This window comes from Kwoniella europaea, chromosome 1, assembly GCF_036810445.1.
Source record: "Kwoniella europaea PYCC6329 chromosome 1, complete sequence".
NCBI classification, from domain to species: Eukaryota; Fungi; Basidiomycota; class Tremellomycetes; order Tremellales; family Cryptococcaceae; genus Kwoniella; species Kwoniella europaea.
In genome coordinates this window covers 11,112,815-11,128,510 of record NC_089487.1, presented here as the reverse complement: position 1 = coordinate 11,128,510, position 15,696 = coordinate 11,112,815, and the positions used below count along the sequence as shown (strand labels likewise).

General features: G+C 45.0%; 6 protein-coding genes across 6 annotated transcripts; 4 read left to right on the top strand and 2 right to left on the bottom strand.

The window, feature by feature from the left end:
- Positions 1-486: 486 nt before the first annotated feature.
- Positions 487-1,088, top strand: V865_004226 (uncharacterized protein; the record flags this gene model as incomplete). The annotated part of the gene is made up of 4 exons (XM_066228011.1): positions 487-536; positions 597-699; positions 823-993; positions 1,068-1,088. 4 exons carry the CDS (start codon positions 487-489, stop codon positions 1,086-1,088), a joined length of 345 nt encoding a protein of 114 aa, XP_066084108.1.
- A 235-nt stretch (positions 1,089-1,323) lies between these two features.
- Positions 1,324-1,845, top strand: V865_004225 (uncharacterized protein; the record flags this gene model as incomplete). Its single annotated transcript, XM_066228010.1, has 5 exons — positions 1,324-1,420; positions 1,497-1,568; positions 1,640-1,657; positions 1,735-1,750; positions 1,809-1,845. 5 exons carry the CDS (start codon positions 1,324-1,326, stop codon positions 1,843-1,845), a joined length of 240 nt encoding a protein of 79 aa, XP_066084107.1.
- A 404-nt stretch (positions 1,846-2,249) lies between these two features.
- V865_004224 (uncharacterized protein) lies at positions 2,250-4,981 on the top strand (the record flags this gene model as incomplete). Its single annotated transcript, XM_066228009.1, has 9 exons — positions 2,250-2,342; positions 2,474-3,226; positions 3,300-3,495; positions 3,615-3,919; positions 4,004-4,318; positions 4,400-4,535; positions 4,609-4,647; positions 4,705-4,826; positions 4,904-4,981. The coding sequence occupies 9 exons, from the start codon at positions 2,250-2,252 to the stop codon at positions 4,979-4,981; spliced, it is 2,037 nt and encodes a 678-aa protein (XP_066084106.1).
- Positions 4,982-5,244: 263 nt separating this feature from the next.
- On the bottom strand, positions 5,245-8,493 carry V865_004223 (uncharacterized protein; the record flags this gene model as incomplete). The annotated part of the gene is made up of 13 exons (XM_066228008.1): positions 5,245-5,597; positions 5,665-5,749; positions 5,817-6,106; positions 6,184-6,244; positions 6,316-6,471; positions 6,536-6,688; positions 6,749-6,787; positions 6,872-7,326; positions 7,410-7,530; positions 7,612-7,704; positions 7,826-8,000; positions 8,116-8,209; positions 8,313-8,493. 13 exons carry the CDS (start codon positions 8,491-8,493, stop codon positions 5,245-5,247), a joined length of 2,256 nt encoding a protein of 751 aa, XP_066084105.1.
- Positions 8,494-8,821: 328 nt separating this feature from the next.
- V865_004222 (uncharacterized protein) lies at positions 8,822-10,077 on the top strand (the record flags this gene model as incomplete). The annotated part of the gene is made up of 4 exons (XM_066228007.1): positions 8,822-9,121; positions 9,226-9,582; positions 9,747-9,798; positions 9,866-10,077. 4 exons carry the CDS (start codon positions 8,822-8,824, stop codon positions 10,075-10,077), a joined length of 921 nt encoding a protein of 306 aa, XP_066084104.1.
- Positions 10,078-10,483: 406 nt separating this feature from the next.
- V865_004221 (uncharacterized protein) lies at positions 10,484-14,365 on the bottom strand (the record flags this gene model as incomplete). Its single annotated transcript, XM_066228006.1, has 8 exons — positions 10,484-11,316; positions 11,374-12,903; positions 12,953-13,202; positions 13,262-13,341; positions 13,401-13,500; positions 13,553-13,635; positions 13,696-13,899; positions 13,960-14,365. 8 exons carry the CDS (start codon positions 14,363-14,365, stop codon positions 10,484-10,486), a joined length of 3,486 nt encoding a protein of 1,161 aa, XP_066084103.1.
- Between the last annotated feature and the right edge of the window lie 1,331 nt (positions 14,366-15,696).

The following is a 15,696-nucleotide window of genomic DNA, read 5'->3' as shown; positions in this document are numbered from 1 at the left end:
CCAGGAGCTTGAGCATCTATGCTATTATATCATGATATGCCTCCTAAATATATGGTCAGCAAATATGATTTGACGAAGCTCCATCTGATATATCAATAGCATTTGTCGCATACCCACCCAGATACCTTTCGATCATTGGCAGGACATAGCGACATAGCACAAAGGTCTTATTCCTTTGTTCACCTTTGGCACATTTCGAAGTTGGCGTCAGGAGCATAAGAGGAGTAAGAGAACAAAGGAGGACGAAGGTCAACCATTTGGTATGTTTCGTCGCTTCATAGAGGTTAAGTCCAATATGGTTATGAATTCGTTTCTTTTTCTTTCCAATACGATTATCGTGTTACTCTGAGCTGTTGACACCTAAGAATCAATCAACCTGCTTAGTTGACTCTGCTGAAAGAATCGTCAAGAGTATGTACCGAGCATTTTGAGTGGTCATCATATAGGCATTGCTGATGATTGCTTCTTCGTTTCCGATTAGTGCCGATGAATATTGCTCCTCATCAGATCCATCATCCGTATGTGAACCCACAAGAGTACGTTTATCACCCTTGCTCCTAACCTTTCGTATATATTCAATGCTCGGTTACTCGCAGGATCCCCTTCCCTACAATGACTCTCCCAGGAGGAGGCAGACTAGGTTTCTTCCCAGCTGTGAAAACTAGATTCGCTGGACCCAACGTAGGATTCGGAGCGGGTGTACGTCCCGTCATACGTCTCACATCCCACATCTCACGGCCTACGGCGTACTGCCTACTTTCTTCTATAGGTTCTCTGTTGAGATACAGTACAACCGCTGATGATTCACTTCCACTTTGACAGCTTATGAGAATACCACATCCTCTGGGATCACCCCTCGCTTGGGGAGTAGGAACTGGCATCGATAATACCGCTGCGTCTTGGAGGAGGTATTACGGTGTTGGAGGGATGTTAACGGGTTATCCACTTCATGGGAGATTACCTGGTAAGACTGGAGTAGGAGGCTATTGGGGGGTGAGTGTGCATGTCAGATCACAAGTCCATTACACACTGGTCGTGTTTGCTGACGAGGTGTTGTGTACTCGAAGGGATGGGATATGCGTGATTAACTTGATAGATTGACTGAAATGGATGCATGTATGGTGTGGTGTTGAGTTGTTTTGTGGTCTGACGTCATTTGGATTGGTCGCAGTGCGAATGAATTTTGCGGTGTCGTTGTATCTTTACTGCTCCAGGTCAAACAAATGTTTATTTTGGGATACAGATACAGCACTCAAATAGTACAAGAACCACTCTCACAAAGTCTCTTCTTAACAGATCTCTGAACATTCACATTCGAAAATCATGTCGTACCAGCTCAATACCGCGCCAACTGTACAAGCTCAACCCTCCATCGAGCAGCCTTATGTCGCTAAACAACCGTCAGCTAAGACCATGATGAGTGAGTCACTGAGACTGCCATCGCAAAAGCAAGGATCTTCGCCCGAGATTTACTGACCTTTGGATTCTGTCTTTAGATGCCAAGTCACCAAGCTCAGAGGAAAGTGGTCAAAAGGAAGAGGCGATGCGATTGAGAGGTGGATGTCCAGGTATGTCACCCCCTTCACCATTAGACCTTCTTAGATCAACGTGAGCTGATGGATTAACTGTATTCTAACAGGTCATTTCTGTGGTCTACGTGAGTATAATCGAATATCATCCTGGGTTGAAAGGAATACTGATGTTCTTCTCATTTTGGCTTTTCGTATCGAATAGCTATCCTCCCTTGTCGGTAAGTCAAATGAAATGTGATCCTCCGATATACATGTCCCTGACCATTGGTGTTATAGATGCGATATTTGTATCATCCCCATCCCATGCTGCTAAACCCTCACAACTCACAAACACCCATACACGTCGAACTCATCTGCTCATTCACGAAATATATGTTCATACCTTCTGTAGCTAACTATTCCATGTATTGCTATTTGCTCTGTCGCCTTTGATCTTACTTAGGTTGTCTGTCTGGTTGCTTGCTCTGCACAAGTACGATTAGCATTTATGATTAGCATTTGTAATTCGCATTAGCAACTGGACTTGGAGCGAGAGTCGACCATTACGAAATGGTGTAATCGGATATGAACCCATTAGATAACCGGTAACTTGAACTCGCAAAGACTGAACAGCGTTGAAAGATCCACTCTCACTTTCCTTCTCCCTCTTGCCTTTCGTTACACTTGGTAGATACACCTTACTCTGTAGACATCAATCACCATCATCACTGAGAGGATATGCAGTCGTTTCTGGGTGGTGATAAAGGTGGTTCTTCCAACCCTCTTAAACAGATAAGTCAGAGAGAGGGTGCGGATAACAGTCTTTTCAAGGTAGGTTTTCTGCCATCAAACCACTACAATAGATGGACTCTTCGTCTGTCTAGTTGGCTTCCGTTCTATTCTCCATTCCAATGAGTGAAGTCGATATCGAGAAGAGATTTACTGACAATCATGTGATATAGGATCGATATTCTCCCGCTGGACCAAGTTCCTCTCAATCATCTTCATCGGCCTTTCGACCACCTCCACAGATAACCCATCATCAACCCCCTTCAGCATCTTCAGCAGCCCTTCATTCTACTCCACATCCGTTCAACTTATCTCATCTATCAGCTGCACTATCGCAGCCTGGTCCACAAACTAGACCATTACAGCTTCATCAGCCTGCTCCAATTGCTTCACCTCAATTCAACGCCCAGTGGGAACAAGCTAGATCGAATGGTCATTCGCCTGTTCCTCAAAATATTATTCAGGTTAGGCCCCCGCAACAATCAGCCTGGTCGGGCGATTTCCAATTCTTCCACGGTAAAGGTAAAGGAAGGGCTGTAGAGCAACCTTCGTCACCTCAGGTATCCTCCCCTTACCAAAATGGTTATTCGAGCTTCACACCTCATTATGGAGGTGGATTCCAACCGTCTTTCCAACCGATGTATCAAGGTATGGTCCCCCACCAACAACTTCAACCTCAAGCTCAGGGCCAGGCGCACAGAGTTGTGGATCAGAAAGAGATGGATGACTTATTTGCAAGAGCCGAAGAAGACTATAGGGCTTCCTCATCAGAAGCTCAAGTTAACAAAGTACAAGAACAAGATCAAGATGGTGTGGAAGAGATGACCTCTGATCCGAAGGGTGATCTAGAAAAGGTATGGGAGAGTTTGAAACCCGAAGCTGAGAGGTTAAATCAATTAGCAGAGTGGGAGAAGGATTTCTCTCAGGTGAGCTTTGGGTATATTTTGCAAAATGGTATTTCAAGGTTAGAGCTGATGGTATCCCATGATACATATATAGTTTACAAATGATGACGATGACCTGTTTGATACTCTGAACGCAAGTCTCAATAGATCGGATGTAGGTCAAAGACCTTTGGAACAGCAATTGCACATCGATAGGGATGTTGGTGGATTGGCTGTGCCGGATGGACTTGATCAGTATAATGGTGTTCAAAGGGATGATGGGATTCCACAAAGTAGGGGATATGATTATGGTTAGTCTAGTCGAACTCCACCTGTTCATTTTACGTCCATCCCATCAAATTCTCGGTGTATCAATCAATGGTAACGATTTCATCGACCCTTGCAAGTTGTAGCTGACCCTCCCAATTAGCATCAAACAACATTCACGATTCTTCTGAACTCGCCGTACTATGGGCAGAAGCCAATCGAATAGTCACCGACGGAGGATCACTTACACAAGCTGGATTGATGCTGGAGTCGTTTGTACGCAGATCGACTGCTCAGGATAGGCAACAACTCAACGTCTCAGCTACGGAAGCTTGGTCATTGCTTGGGAGAGTACATGCGATGGACGAGAAGGAGGAACCAGCAATGAGAGCTTTCGAGGAGGGAAGGAAAACTTTGGGAGAAGAAGGGGTGAGAGGGAAAGAAAGTGTAGCGGGGGAGATGCTGACTGTAAGTTCATGTTACTAATCTAATTTACAGATTTATACTATCGTTATAGCAGATTCGCAATACTGATAATTCCTGCGATTGTAGAATCTCGCAATTTCATATGTCAACGAATCCCTCGATTTAGCTGCACTTACCGTACTTCACCAGTACTTGTCTCTCGTACACCCAACACATGCAGGTCAAGCGCCTTCCAGATCATCATTGGGGGATAACAACTCGCCATGGGCATTGCACGAATCGATGGCTGAGCGGTTCTTGAACCTGGCAAGAGAGCAATGGCAAAATACTCAATCGGTTGATCCGAATGTCCAAGTCGGTCTAGGAACTCTGTATTACATGATGGACAATTATGAAGAAGCTAGAGGATGTTGGACTAACGCTCTAGGTGAAAAACCTGATGTGAGTTCTCTTCTCTTACATTCTGTATGAGTTGCACTCTACGGACATACAACTTACTCTTGGGTCGTTCACGTGACGCAGGATTATCTCTTGTGGAACAGGCTAGGCGCGACTCTAGCGAATGGAGGGAACTCCGAAGAAGCTGTTGATGCGTATAGAAGAGCATTGGAACTGAAACCTACTTTCACAAGAGCGATATTCAACCTAGGTGTGGCTTGTGAGTGTAGCGAATATGACCTGTTTACCCCTTGCGAAGTCGAATACAGAATGACTGATTCATGTGCGTGCAGGTCTCAACATTGGTGTATATAAAGAATCAGCGGAACATCGTGAGCCATCTCTTCATTAATCATGGATACTATATGCTGAAATGATATTTCGTACAGTCTTAGCAGCCTTATCACTCCATTCCAACCAATCTCAATCAGATCCAGATAGGGATAGTGACATTTTATCTTCTGATTCGTGGAGTATTTGGTCAACTCTTAGAAGAGCTTTGGTAGCTTTGGTAAGTGCAAAGTTCCATTCTGATCGCGATATGCTTCAATAGCTGATGCCTGAATATTTCTTTGGCCAATCGTATAGAACATGAACCAACTGGCAGGTAACGCTGAACCGGGAGCAGATTTGAATATATTCAGACAAGCTGGGTTTGATTTTTGATGAATTCGCACATTGACGACGGGAACTCGGTGCGTGCTCATAGGATATGAATAAGGCGATGAGAATAATGGAAAGGAGAAGTATCATAAGGGATTCCCTAATATGATCGAACGAATATGGTCGAACGATGATATCAATTCGTATTGCCTGATATCTACGTATTAATCTATTTTCTATGCACATATACTGAAAACCAATACTCTAGTAGGTTCCAGGTCGACCATGATCCTATCTATGTATATTGCCAATCTTAGCACATTGACCTATTTCTCCTCCACTACAATCCTTTCCTTCTCATTCACTTCCACTTCTTTTTCCTGTTCCTCCCTTAATACCTTCTCACTTTTCTTTATTTTCCCATCTTCCTCAACGATCTTCTCTTTAACCACTGCTTTGTCTTTCTCTTTCTCCTCAATCTCCTCCACTTCCTCCTCTTTCACTTCCTGCTTTTGCAGACCTTTCAAACTTGTCAAACCATATTCCTTCAAAACTTCATCTGAAGATATCGAAGGTGATCTGAAAACAGGATCGATACCTGATGTACCTGATTTAGGGAATGCGATTACCTCTCTGATTGATTTCGTCTCGCACAAGATTGATACTAATCGATCGAAACCTGTGTAACATAATGATAAATCAGCTTCGGGTCCAATCTTTTCTGACAAGTTCAGGTTGATACTCACCCAGAGCTATACCTCCATGAGGTGGTGCACCACATCGTAATGCCTTCAGAAGATGATCGAATCGGCCAATCTCTTCATCATCGAGCTAAATGCCAATCGAGATCAACTCAGCTCCTTATCCTGAGGTTACATTGGAGATGCTTTCCACATACCTGTAAAACCTCTTTCATCACCCACTCCTGTAATTCAGCATCATGTATTCTGACGCTTCCTCCCCCTATCTCCTGTCCATTCAATACCAAATCGTAATGTTGACCCCTGACACCATCAACTTTACCTTTCTTGAGATCTTCCAGGTCTTCCCACATCGGGGAAGTGAACGGATGATGGGTCGAGGCATATCGACCTTTTGATAATTGCGCTTTATCTTCGTCTGCTAGGGTGAATAGAGGGAATTGCGTTATCCATAGGAAATGAGGTTGAGTAGGGAGTTGCAATAGTCCTGTATCGGTCAATCAATCTGACATGTTAGCTATCCCATGTTTTTACGGAAGGTGTAATCCCAATTAGTGGACATACCCTTGGAAGATAGTATCTCAGATATCTGGACTCTCAATCTACCAAGATGTGTCCATCCGCCCTGCAGCCATGAGTCAGCACCAAGCATAAATACTATCGATCCGAATCAGTCCAGCTTCGACATTTACGCACCTCGGCAATCTTCTTTCGCCTAGATACCCAAACGACATCACCGGGTCTGACACCTGCTGGTAAGGTTTTATCCTGTTCCAGCCCTATAGGAGCAGTCAAGACCGATTCATTCTGCCAAGTGTAGATGTTCTTATCGGTGATCTTGATATAATCGATCTATCAAGTTTATTCATCAGCAGGAATTCATCTCGATTCGCAATTGGTTTTGACTGGGACTTACGAATTGACTGCTCTTCGCTAAAGATGGAATGTCTAAACCTTCCGCTTGATGAGAAGGGACAATCATGAATTCTACTGTTGATGGTGATTGATCAAGTAAGATCTTATCGAGTGAGGCGTCAGATAATGTAGGATAGTATCCTATAGGCAAGGTCTGAATGACGTATTATCAGCTAGAATGAAATGTACCCCAATCCTAGCAAATCTCACTCACATACATCTCAAACCTAGTGTCAGGTTTGTCCGATCCGTACTGATCGCAAAATCTCGGCATTAGCTTCAGTCTCATATCGCTGGATAATGCAGAGAGATTTCATGTGAGTTCACAGCCACTCACAACATCCATAGCAACGTCATAAGGCATAACTCTGAACCACCCCTCCAAATCAACACCTTTGATATCTTTCCAGATCTTCTTTACTAAACCTTCAATGATCTCCCTTACTTGTGATCCTCCAATCGCCCAAGTCGATCTCATCCCCGCACTACCATCTTTCGCGATCGCTGCATTCGGTGCTGAACCATCTACGAAAGCCATCTCGAGATCTATCTGTGTGAACTCAGGTTGTCTATCTTTTCGTCCATCTTCATCCCTGAAACATTTGGCAATTTGATAATACCTCGGTATAGCCCCCGACGCAATCAAGAGTTGTTTGGGTTGCTGGGGAGATTGCGGGAGGGCGTAAAATCTTGGTGAACCGTCTGAAGAGGGTGTTCGAGTAGGTACTAAGAATTCTCGGGCGCCTTCAGGAGAGGAGTTGAGCAGGATGGGTGTTTCTACCTCGGTGAAACCTGAGAAACAAATTATATCAGTATATCTCGAAGTCTAGACTGAAACACGAAGTGTAGTATGGTATGGGATATGCATGACATACCGTTATCATGCAGGTAGTTTCGAACTATATGAGCGACTTTACTCCTCGTCTTGAGATTTTCAGCTAACTCGGCACGTCGTAAATCCAAATAACGATGATGATTGCGTAGATCTTCGTTAGCCTACCATCAATTTGAGTTGATCAGCCCAGCCTCATGAGTCTCGATGATCTTGCGTTGCTGTCAACTTAATTGTTCACTTACAATTTCAGGTCTGTTGGGATAGAAGGGTAGTTGAGCATCGGCGGGGTTCAGGAGGGTTATCTTAGATAGATCTATCTCCACCTCGTCGACTGGCTGATGATGGTGAGATTTGAAATTAGTACAAAGAGACCCAAGATATTTAGACATCTAGGAAGACGACGAGCTATCACATCCCATTTCGATTCGAGTCTGGAGTCAACGGAAGTAGACTTACCGCACTTGCACCTTTAGCTTTCTGCTTTCTCCCTTGCACCGTACCTTCCACCAATACGACACTCTCCAGTGGCCATTCCATCAATTCCTGAGAAGCATCTTTCAGACGAGAGACAAGTTGGACTGAGGAGGTGGACGATCGGATGGTGAAGAAATGAAGGTTTTCGGAAGCTCGTCTACGAGCATGACATACGTTAGTTTACATGACAACAGTCGCCCAGCGAATGATTCGTGACATTTTTAATAGTGATACATTGAAATATGGTTAGGGTGGAGGAGAGCATAGCTCACCTCTGTGAGAATAGCCATCCAGCAACGACGACTTTCTGATTCTCCAGGGCGGGTGATAGATCCTGTATATCATGTGTGATCTTTGCTCGTGGGCCTATGAAGCGGAATGCTAGTCAGCTCTGGTAGTTCGCCCCTTTCTTTGTCATTTTCGGTTCAAGAGAATCTTCATTGTGATGTTTTGGAAGCTGTCGACTCACCATGATGAGCCTTTCGCCCACTCTTGGGTACATAAGGCTTGATGGATCTCGGTGATATCGTTGAATTCGCTCGACTGATCATCCTTGGTCCTACTGCTGAAAGGATACGAGAGTTGCTGATGACCGAGCATTTTGGACATGCTCTCAGACTCCGCAGAGCTCTGGAGCTGATAATCGACATCTTCTAATTAGTCAGGCAGTGACCTTGTGTTGAGGTCGTACTGATTGATGTATATGTAGATTCACGAACAAGACAACATATACGAAAACATCCAAAATGCAGAAGTTGACGTTCAACTTTTTCTCGGTTAAGTTGGCTTTGTGCGAACGAGTTCAAATCTCTCCAAAGATCATTCAGATCTCTTCCTCACGTCGACATCTTTCACATCTAATCATACATCAGCGTGCTACAGTTGCACTCGGAGTCATCCCAATTAGTCCGGATAGATCCACCACCGATAGCAGCATACATCTCTTCCCATTCAAAGGCCTAGCAGATCATATCAAATATGGCCCTCCGCTCTCAAATCCTCACGTCATCTCTCCCATTCCTATCGACCCTCTCGTTCACCCGACCTGCCCTCCTTCAATCTCTCCGCTCTATTAAACCGGACATCACTAATCCCGATGCAGTGATAGATACGTTGTTCGGTCCAGGATCAGTGGGGGCGTCGAAGGCTTTAGTAGAGAGCTGGGAAGAAGAGGGATTGAAAGTGTTGAATGGCCCCATAGAAGGTAAAGAGGATCTGGGGGAGGTGCTCAGAAGGAGGATAGAGTATAGTTCGAAAGTTGGTGAACATCTCGTAGAGGTGAGTGTCTCATTCGTCTCATCTTCCAAACCAGTGTGAGATTTGGAACGATCTTGCTCTATCTCACCTAACGATCAGAGTTGAATTGCTAATACTGTTCATAGGCATATGCCAATCTCTCTACACCGTCATCCACACCTTCAATACCGCTCCCTTCCTTGCCAATCCTCAAGACATTGTTATCTTCTATAAAACTACCACCATCGTATTCACCACCTTCCTCTTCGTCCTCACTGTCGAGGTCGACTACAAATCCGAATCCGAATGGCAATGCCAGCTCAGTATTAGACCAAATAAGTTCAATGACAGGAAACAGACTTCCATTACTATCGATCAACCCTCTAGGTCCCTTGGGATACGCATGGCGGATAGCAGACGAGGCGTTGTTTTTAACTGAACAGAAGCGTAAGCAAAAGGGGGTGGTGAGGAGAGGTTATTGGAATGAACCTACTGGTCCGGGAGTGAGTGATATCTCCTCATACCTTACTTCACTGTACTCTTCTGTCAAGCTATCAACAATCCAGATTCTGATTCTTCATACCTGATCTTGATCTGTATCTGTTTTTACCAACATTGTTCACTGTGTGGGAAGATTTACCATACTGAATATGTATCTCGTTGATAGCCCGAATGGTATACTAAAAGAATAGGACTTTCCTTAGTCTACTTATCATCAGGTAAGTCACCTCGCTTCATCTACATCCAGCCTATTGTGTTTGATAGACTAAATCAACATGAACACAGAGTCTCATCTTCTCCAACCTTATTCCGCATTATCATCGTCATCCAACCCCCACTTGTCCAACGCTCTCAACTCCCTCGAGACCAATTTAAAGAGATATCAATCTACCCTATCCAGTTTGGAGAGGACTGAAGAGAATTTGGGTGATACAGCTGGATTTTTCGATTTTGTATTTAGGTCAATTGGTGGTATAGCAAGGAGTAGGTATATGTAGCTCTTCCTAACCCCCATGGCTAATCTCATGTTATATGTATATTGTATTGCGAATGGTGCTCGTGTCATTGGTACAAGTCCCGGGTTTATCTCTTGACCTACCTGTGAGCTTACAAGATTCGATTTCGATGAGAAGTTGCAATACCATCGATGGATTGCTACAACCCGAATCCCATACCTAGATCTATAGATAATCAGATGATAATGATATCCATCGTGCATCGTCTATCCATACCATATTCATACACAAACAGATGAAGAGTACGTTTTAAATATATCACTAACCCCGAAAATTCTATTTGATTCTGTAAAAATCATCCTGTACTGTATCTCTCTTTTGATCTTACTACTAGATATAATTGTATATATGTATATATATGTAAAATTGAGCTTGCAGAACTTAGTTATCACACTTCCACTTCTTTAGCTTTCTCTTCTGCATTTTCGTTTTCTTCAATTTCTTCTACTTCTACTCCAGATTCCTTCAGTTCACCTTCTTCCTCTTTTTCACCTTCCTTGTGATCTATTTCCATACCCGTCTTTTTACCTTGATCTATCGATACTTCCCCATACTTCTTTTCACCTTCGTCAACAACCGCAGAAGCAGGATCAGTCTTTGTCTCAACTTCAGTTCCAGTTTCCTCAGGTTCTCCCATCTCCACATCCGCATCTACATCACCGTTAACCTCCTCGCTCTTCTTATCTTTCTCAGCCACTCCGGAAGCCTTAGGTGACGAGGGAGGCAAAGGTGGTGTAGGTGGTCTTGAGTTTTCCTTCACCTCTCCTTCTTCCTCTCCATTCTGTTTCTCCACTTCGTCAGATCCAGCAACAGTGGTTGATGTTTCCTTCTCCTTCTCTTTCTCTTTTTCTGGTTCAGCTTCGACCCTAGGTTCTTCCACCTTTTTTGCGTCCCAATCAATCTTCTCCTTTTCTTCAGCAGGTGTAGATCGAGGTAGAGGCGATCCGATGGAAGGTGTATTCAGAACTTCAATGATCGTTCGTCTACTTGATGCGGCAGTAGGAGCAGGAGGTGAAATTGATTTATCGCCTTTGGGCTTTTTGGAGATGGTAGCTGGAGAAGATGAAGGTGAAGGTGGATCTAATCTCTTTGATCCTACTACGGACGGGGCAGCTGGACTTCGAGAAGACGGTGATCCATTTCGAGTTGTACTATCTTTACTTGTCGGTGGTCGATCTCCATGTAATGTCATCAAAGCATCGGCAGCACCTTCATCGTAATCTACATATGGTTTGTCAGCTATGACCTCACAGGAGTCGTTCGTAGTCTGTAGCTCACCTTCATCCACTGTCCTAGTGGGAACGGGCTTTTGAGGTGTCTGCTGAGGTGTACTTCTAACGGATGCAGAGGGACTACTAGCATTTGTAGGTCTAGGCGAAAGACCTCTAGGTTCATCATCCACATTAGCTTTGAGACCTCCTTTTGATTTATCCTTCTTGGCGCTATCTCCACTTCCCCTCTTGCTAGGTGGTTTATCATCTTTCGCTCTCTTGGCATTTCCAGATTTCTCATTCTCGTTCCTTCTTTTAGATCCAGCTTTACTACCTGTTGAAGGAGCAGGACTAGGTACTCTAATATCATCGGCTCGTAGATCCCTAGTAACCGATCCACGTCGGATAGACCCGTTGAGTTCTCTCTCGTCGAATCTCCGTCCTTCATCACGACGCCTGGCTTCCTCCGCTTCTCGCTTAGGGTCATATCGCGGATCAGGTCCCGAGGGGTAAGATCCTCGGTGCTCATAAGGATATCCAGGTGGGTAAGGTGATTCGCCAGCTCGAGGGTACTCTTGACTCCTGTAATCAGGTGGAAGCCTAGGAGAAGGTTGTCGACGAGGATCGACATTAGAATGAGGTACTCGATCTTGCATTCTGGGTGAAGGTCCTCGGACGTCGACTGGACCACCTGGAGGTATCCTTGATCTTTCTCTGCTTCTTTCCCACTCCTCACGCTCTCTATCTCTAGGGTACGAAGGAGGATATCCTCCATGATTAGGTGGACCATTACCAAAAGGATCTCGTCGACCTGGAGAAGGGGGAGTCTCGATATGTCTCCCAGCAAGATCGAACCTTCCACCGCCATTATACTGAGGTCCACCGCGAGGAGGTTCGCCTCTTTCTCTAGGTCCATCTGGTCTTTCTGTCTCCATAGGTGCCAGAGGAGCATGTCTTGACATCGCTCCTCGGCTTTCGTCGACATGAGCAAGAGGAGGAGGTACAGGTCCACCACGGAATGGTCCAGGAGATTGAGGTCGACCAAATTCGCTACCAGGAGGTGGTGGAGGTAAGTCTCTTCCAGCAGCAGGTCCTTCACCTGGTGGAAGTTGTCCGGGATGACCGTGGGGTGATTGACCGGGTGATTGACCGGGTGGATGTTGGCCCGTAGGTGTAGCGCTGTATTGAGATGGATGAACGTCGACTGGACCAGGGGCGGGAGGGAGGGGTGCATTGCCATGAGTTTGGAGAATGCTGAGTCGTTGCTTGATCGTCGTATTCGATGGATCTAGCTCGCCTGCCCTGGAATAAGCGTCGATTGCGTCGGTGATTTGGTTGTTGCAAGATTCGTAAAGACTTCCTAAGTTGTACCATACTTCACTGATGTAAGGATTGAGTCGGATAGCTCGAGAGTAAGCATCAAGCGCATCTCTATATTGATTGATTTGATAGTAGAGGACACCGATGGAACACCAGAAAGTAGGGTTTCGACCATCCCGATAAACAGCTTGCTGATAAGCTTCGTACGCTTTGTTGTATCTTTGACCGGCCATGAAAGCTCGACCCAAGAGGTACCAACTTTGAGCATCGGTCCCGTCTAAATGTGAAATCAGCTTATGTACATCGTTCTATAGTTGCTCACTTACCAGTCTCGAGACTCTTGGTGAGGTACTGGACAGCCTTATCCTGATCGGCGAATGGAGCGCCAGGTTGGTGGTGAAGCCAACCAAGCTGTTGAAGTACTTTAGCATGGTCGGGTTGATGACTCAACACTCGCAAATACGCTTCGCGGGCATTTTCGTAATCTCGATCTTGCTCATATACGTGACCGAGCTGGAACCAGATATCCCATGAGGTGAGTGGACGAGGTGGATTGTTGAGGATGTATCGGAAACACTACATTGAAGTTTTGCATTGTCAGCCTCGATGTAAAACCCACTTTGCAAGTAGCTCACCTCCAACGAGGCTCCGAATTTGCGTTGATGCTTGTATATGATACCCAATCGGAAGTAAATTTCGTTTGCTTTCTCGAAATCTACATATTTCCATCAGCTTCCACTCTTCAGACTCTGCCGCTATATGCGATAAACTCACTAGGATCCATCTTCAGCACACTCGAGAAGGCTTCTTCAGCATGTTCGAAAGAACCGTATCGGTCATATAGGATACCGATACCGTACCATAATTTAGGTTCCTATCGAAATCATCAGTCATGATGTTACGGAGGATAAATAACAATAGCTCACTTTGGGATTAGGTAGATGGTATAAGGCTTGTTGATAGGCGGTATAAGCTTTCGGTAAATCGTCTTTCATCAATAAGCAGTGACCTATGATACATTCGCATGTAAGTTAAGCTAATCCTAAATCATGGGTACGTGACGACTTACCCATCGATCCCCATACTTCTCCATTCTCTTGGTTTATATTCAGAATCCTTTGGAAATACTCTATGGCTTTATCGAAATTATCTCTGCTCCTCGCTATGGAGGCGACAGCATTCAATCCAAGCACGGACGAAGGGTTATGTCGCAGAGCATTTTCGAACGCTGTTAGTGCTCGATCAGGGTTATTCATTCCTTCAGCGACGGCACCTATGTCACATATATAACATCAGCATCTGAAACAACTTCAATACAGACCTGATGACATACCAATCAACATCCAAGTGTTTTCATTAGCATTAGCCAACTGAGCTAGGAGATTATCCATCTTTTCCTTTGCTGCCCTAGCAGCAGGGCTGATTGGTCCACCCATTCCTGCCGGGTGGCCATGTCCATTTCCCATGGCTACTATCGATGGTGGACCGATGGCTTCTGGGGGAGGTCCAGCCATTGTCATAGGTGGCGGGTGAGGTCCACCGATCATTCCCGGAGCAGTAGGTGGAGGGCCGTTCGATACGTGTCTTGAGGAATGGTGGTGATGATGTGCAGATTGCGGGTATGGTGAATGTGAGGAAGAAGGTGGATAGCCCGATGGAGGACCATGGGAAGGGTAGGCATGGGAAGAGTGGGAATGATGGTGGTGGTGGGATGAGTGTGACATCCTGGCGTCTGGCATAACGGGTCTGACTATTGGTCGATTCACGAGTGGTCGCATTGCAAATGAGGTAATATCAGTAAGATGATAAATTCACATACAAAAGCATAACAATGCGGTCGAGAAGTAAGACGGTGACAAATAAGGGGAAGGAACAAGGACCATATGGGTGTTGCTGAGAACGCATGACATAGTCATGGGCAACGACATGTCGTGATCCCGAGTCAAAGTCTGGTCGGACCAGAAGAGTGTCTTCCATCTTCTTGAACGATTACATCTTTTGTTCCGGATGCTTCACGAAGATTGTATGACGACGAGATCTCCGATACGATGCGTGTGTACAGAGTGGAATGGGCGTTTGAAGAAGACATGGGATGACGGAACGATGAAAAGATGTTTGGAAGACAGACCTATCATCTGAAAAGGAAGAAGAAAAGAAGAAAGATCATGATGGCAAAGGAAGAGATCAACTCACGTGTCGATATACGAATCTATAACTCCTTGACCAGAGAAGCTTTTATGATTTACAGCCTTGTATCTCTTTGACCTCTATGAGCTATTACTCTACTTTGTTATTCTTGAAGAGATGATTGATGCTGTGCTGAAGAGTTGAAGGAAGGAAGAGAGGATGAAGATGAGCAATGAGAAAGAAGACGATGTCTGAGCGTGTTAGACGTTGAGGTAACTTGGGTGGGGGAAGTGGGAAGTGGGAAATGGGAAATGGGAAATGGGAAATGCCGAGTGAGTCCTTTGGTTCTGTCTATCCTGTCAATGCGTTGTAGTCGCTTTGATCAATTTCAATTTCAATCTCGATCTCAATTAGATGGTACGGTTGATGGTGATCTAAAAAGGTTGTGTGATGATGAACGGTGGATGATTCCTTTCCCTTGATTTGATCGTTGATGGGTTTGATGGGGAACGCTATGATCGTTGTTTTTCTTTTCTTCTTCTCCTCTTGTCCAAAGGAAGGTACCGAATCAGGCTAATTATCAAAAGTCTATTTCCTCACTGGTATGCTTGTGGTCTCTACTAAACCCCCTAAAGTTGTGTTTGTGATGGGCGCAATCGGGTACGCACGTCACTTTGATGGTGTTGGTTGGATTTGATCTAGGCTGTGGATTAGCACATGAGATGAGGACAACAAGGAGGGTCAATGCATTGTTGTGGACATGACAAAGACAGCGCGATGATCGGGATTTTTGAGAGTTTGATTGTTTGATGGGACATGTCAAAGCGTAGTTCGGTTCGGGCATAGATTCGGACGTATTGTACGATGTGTGATGTGTGATGGTCGGCGGATCATGAGGTGATGAAGAAGCACACAGACGTCAGTGATGAAGATACATGCTAAT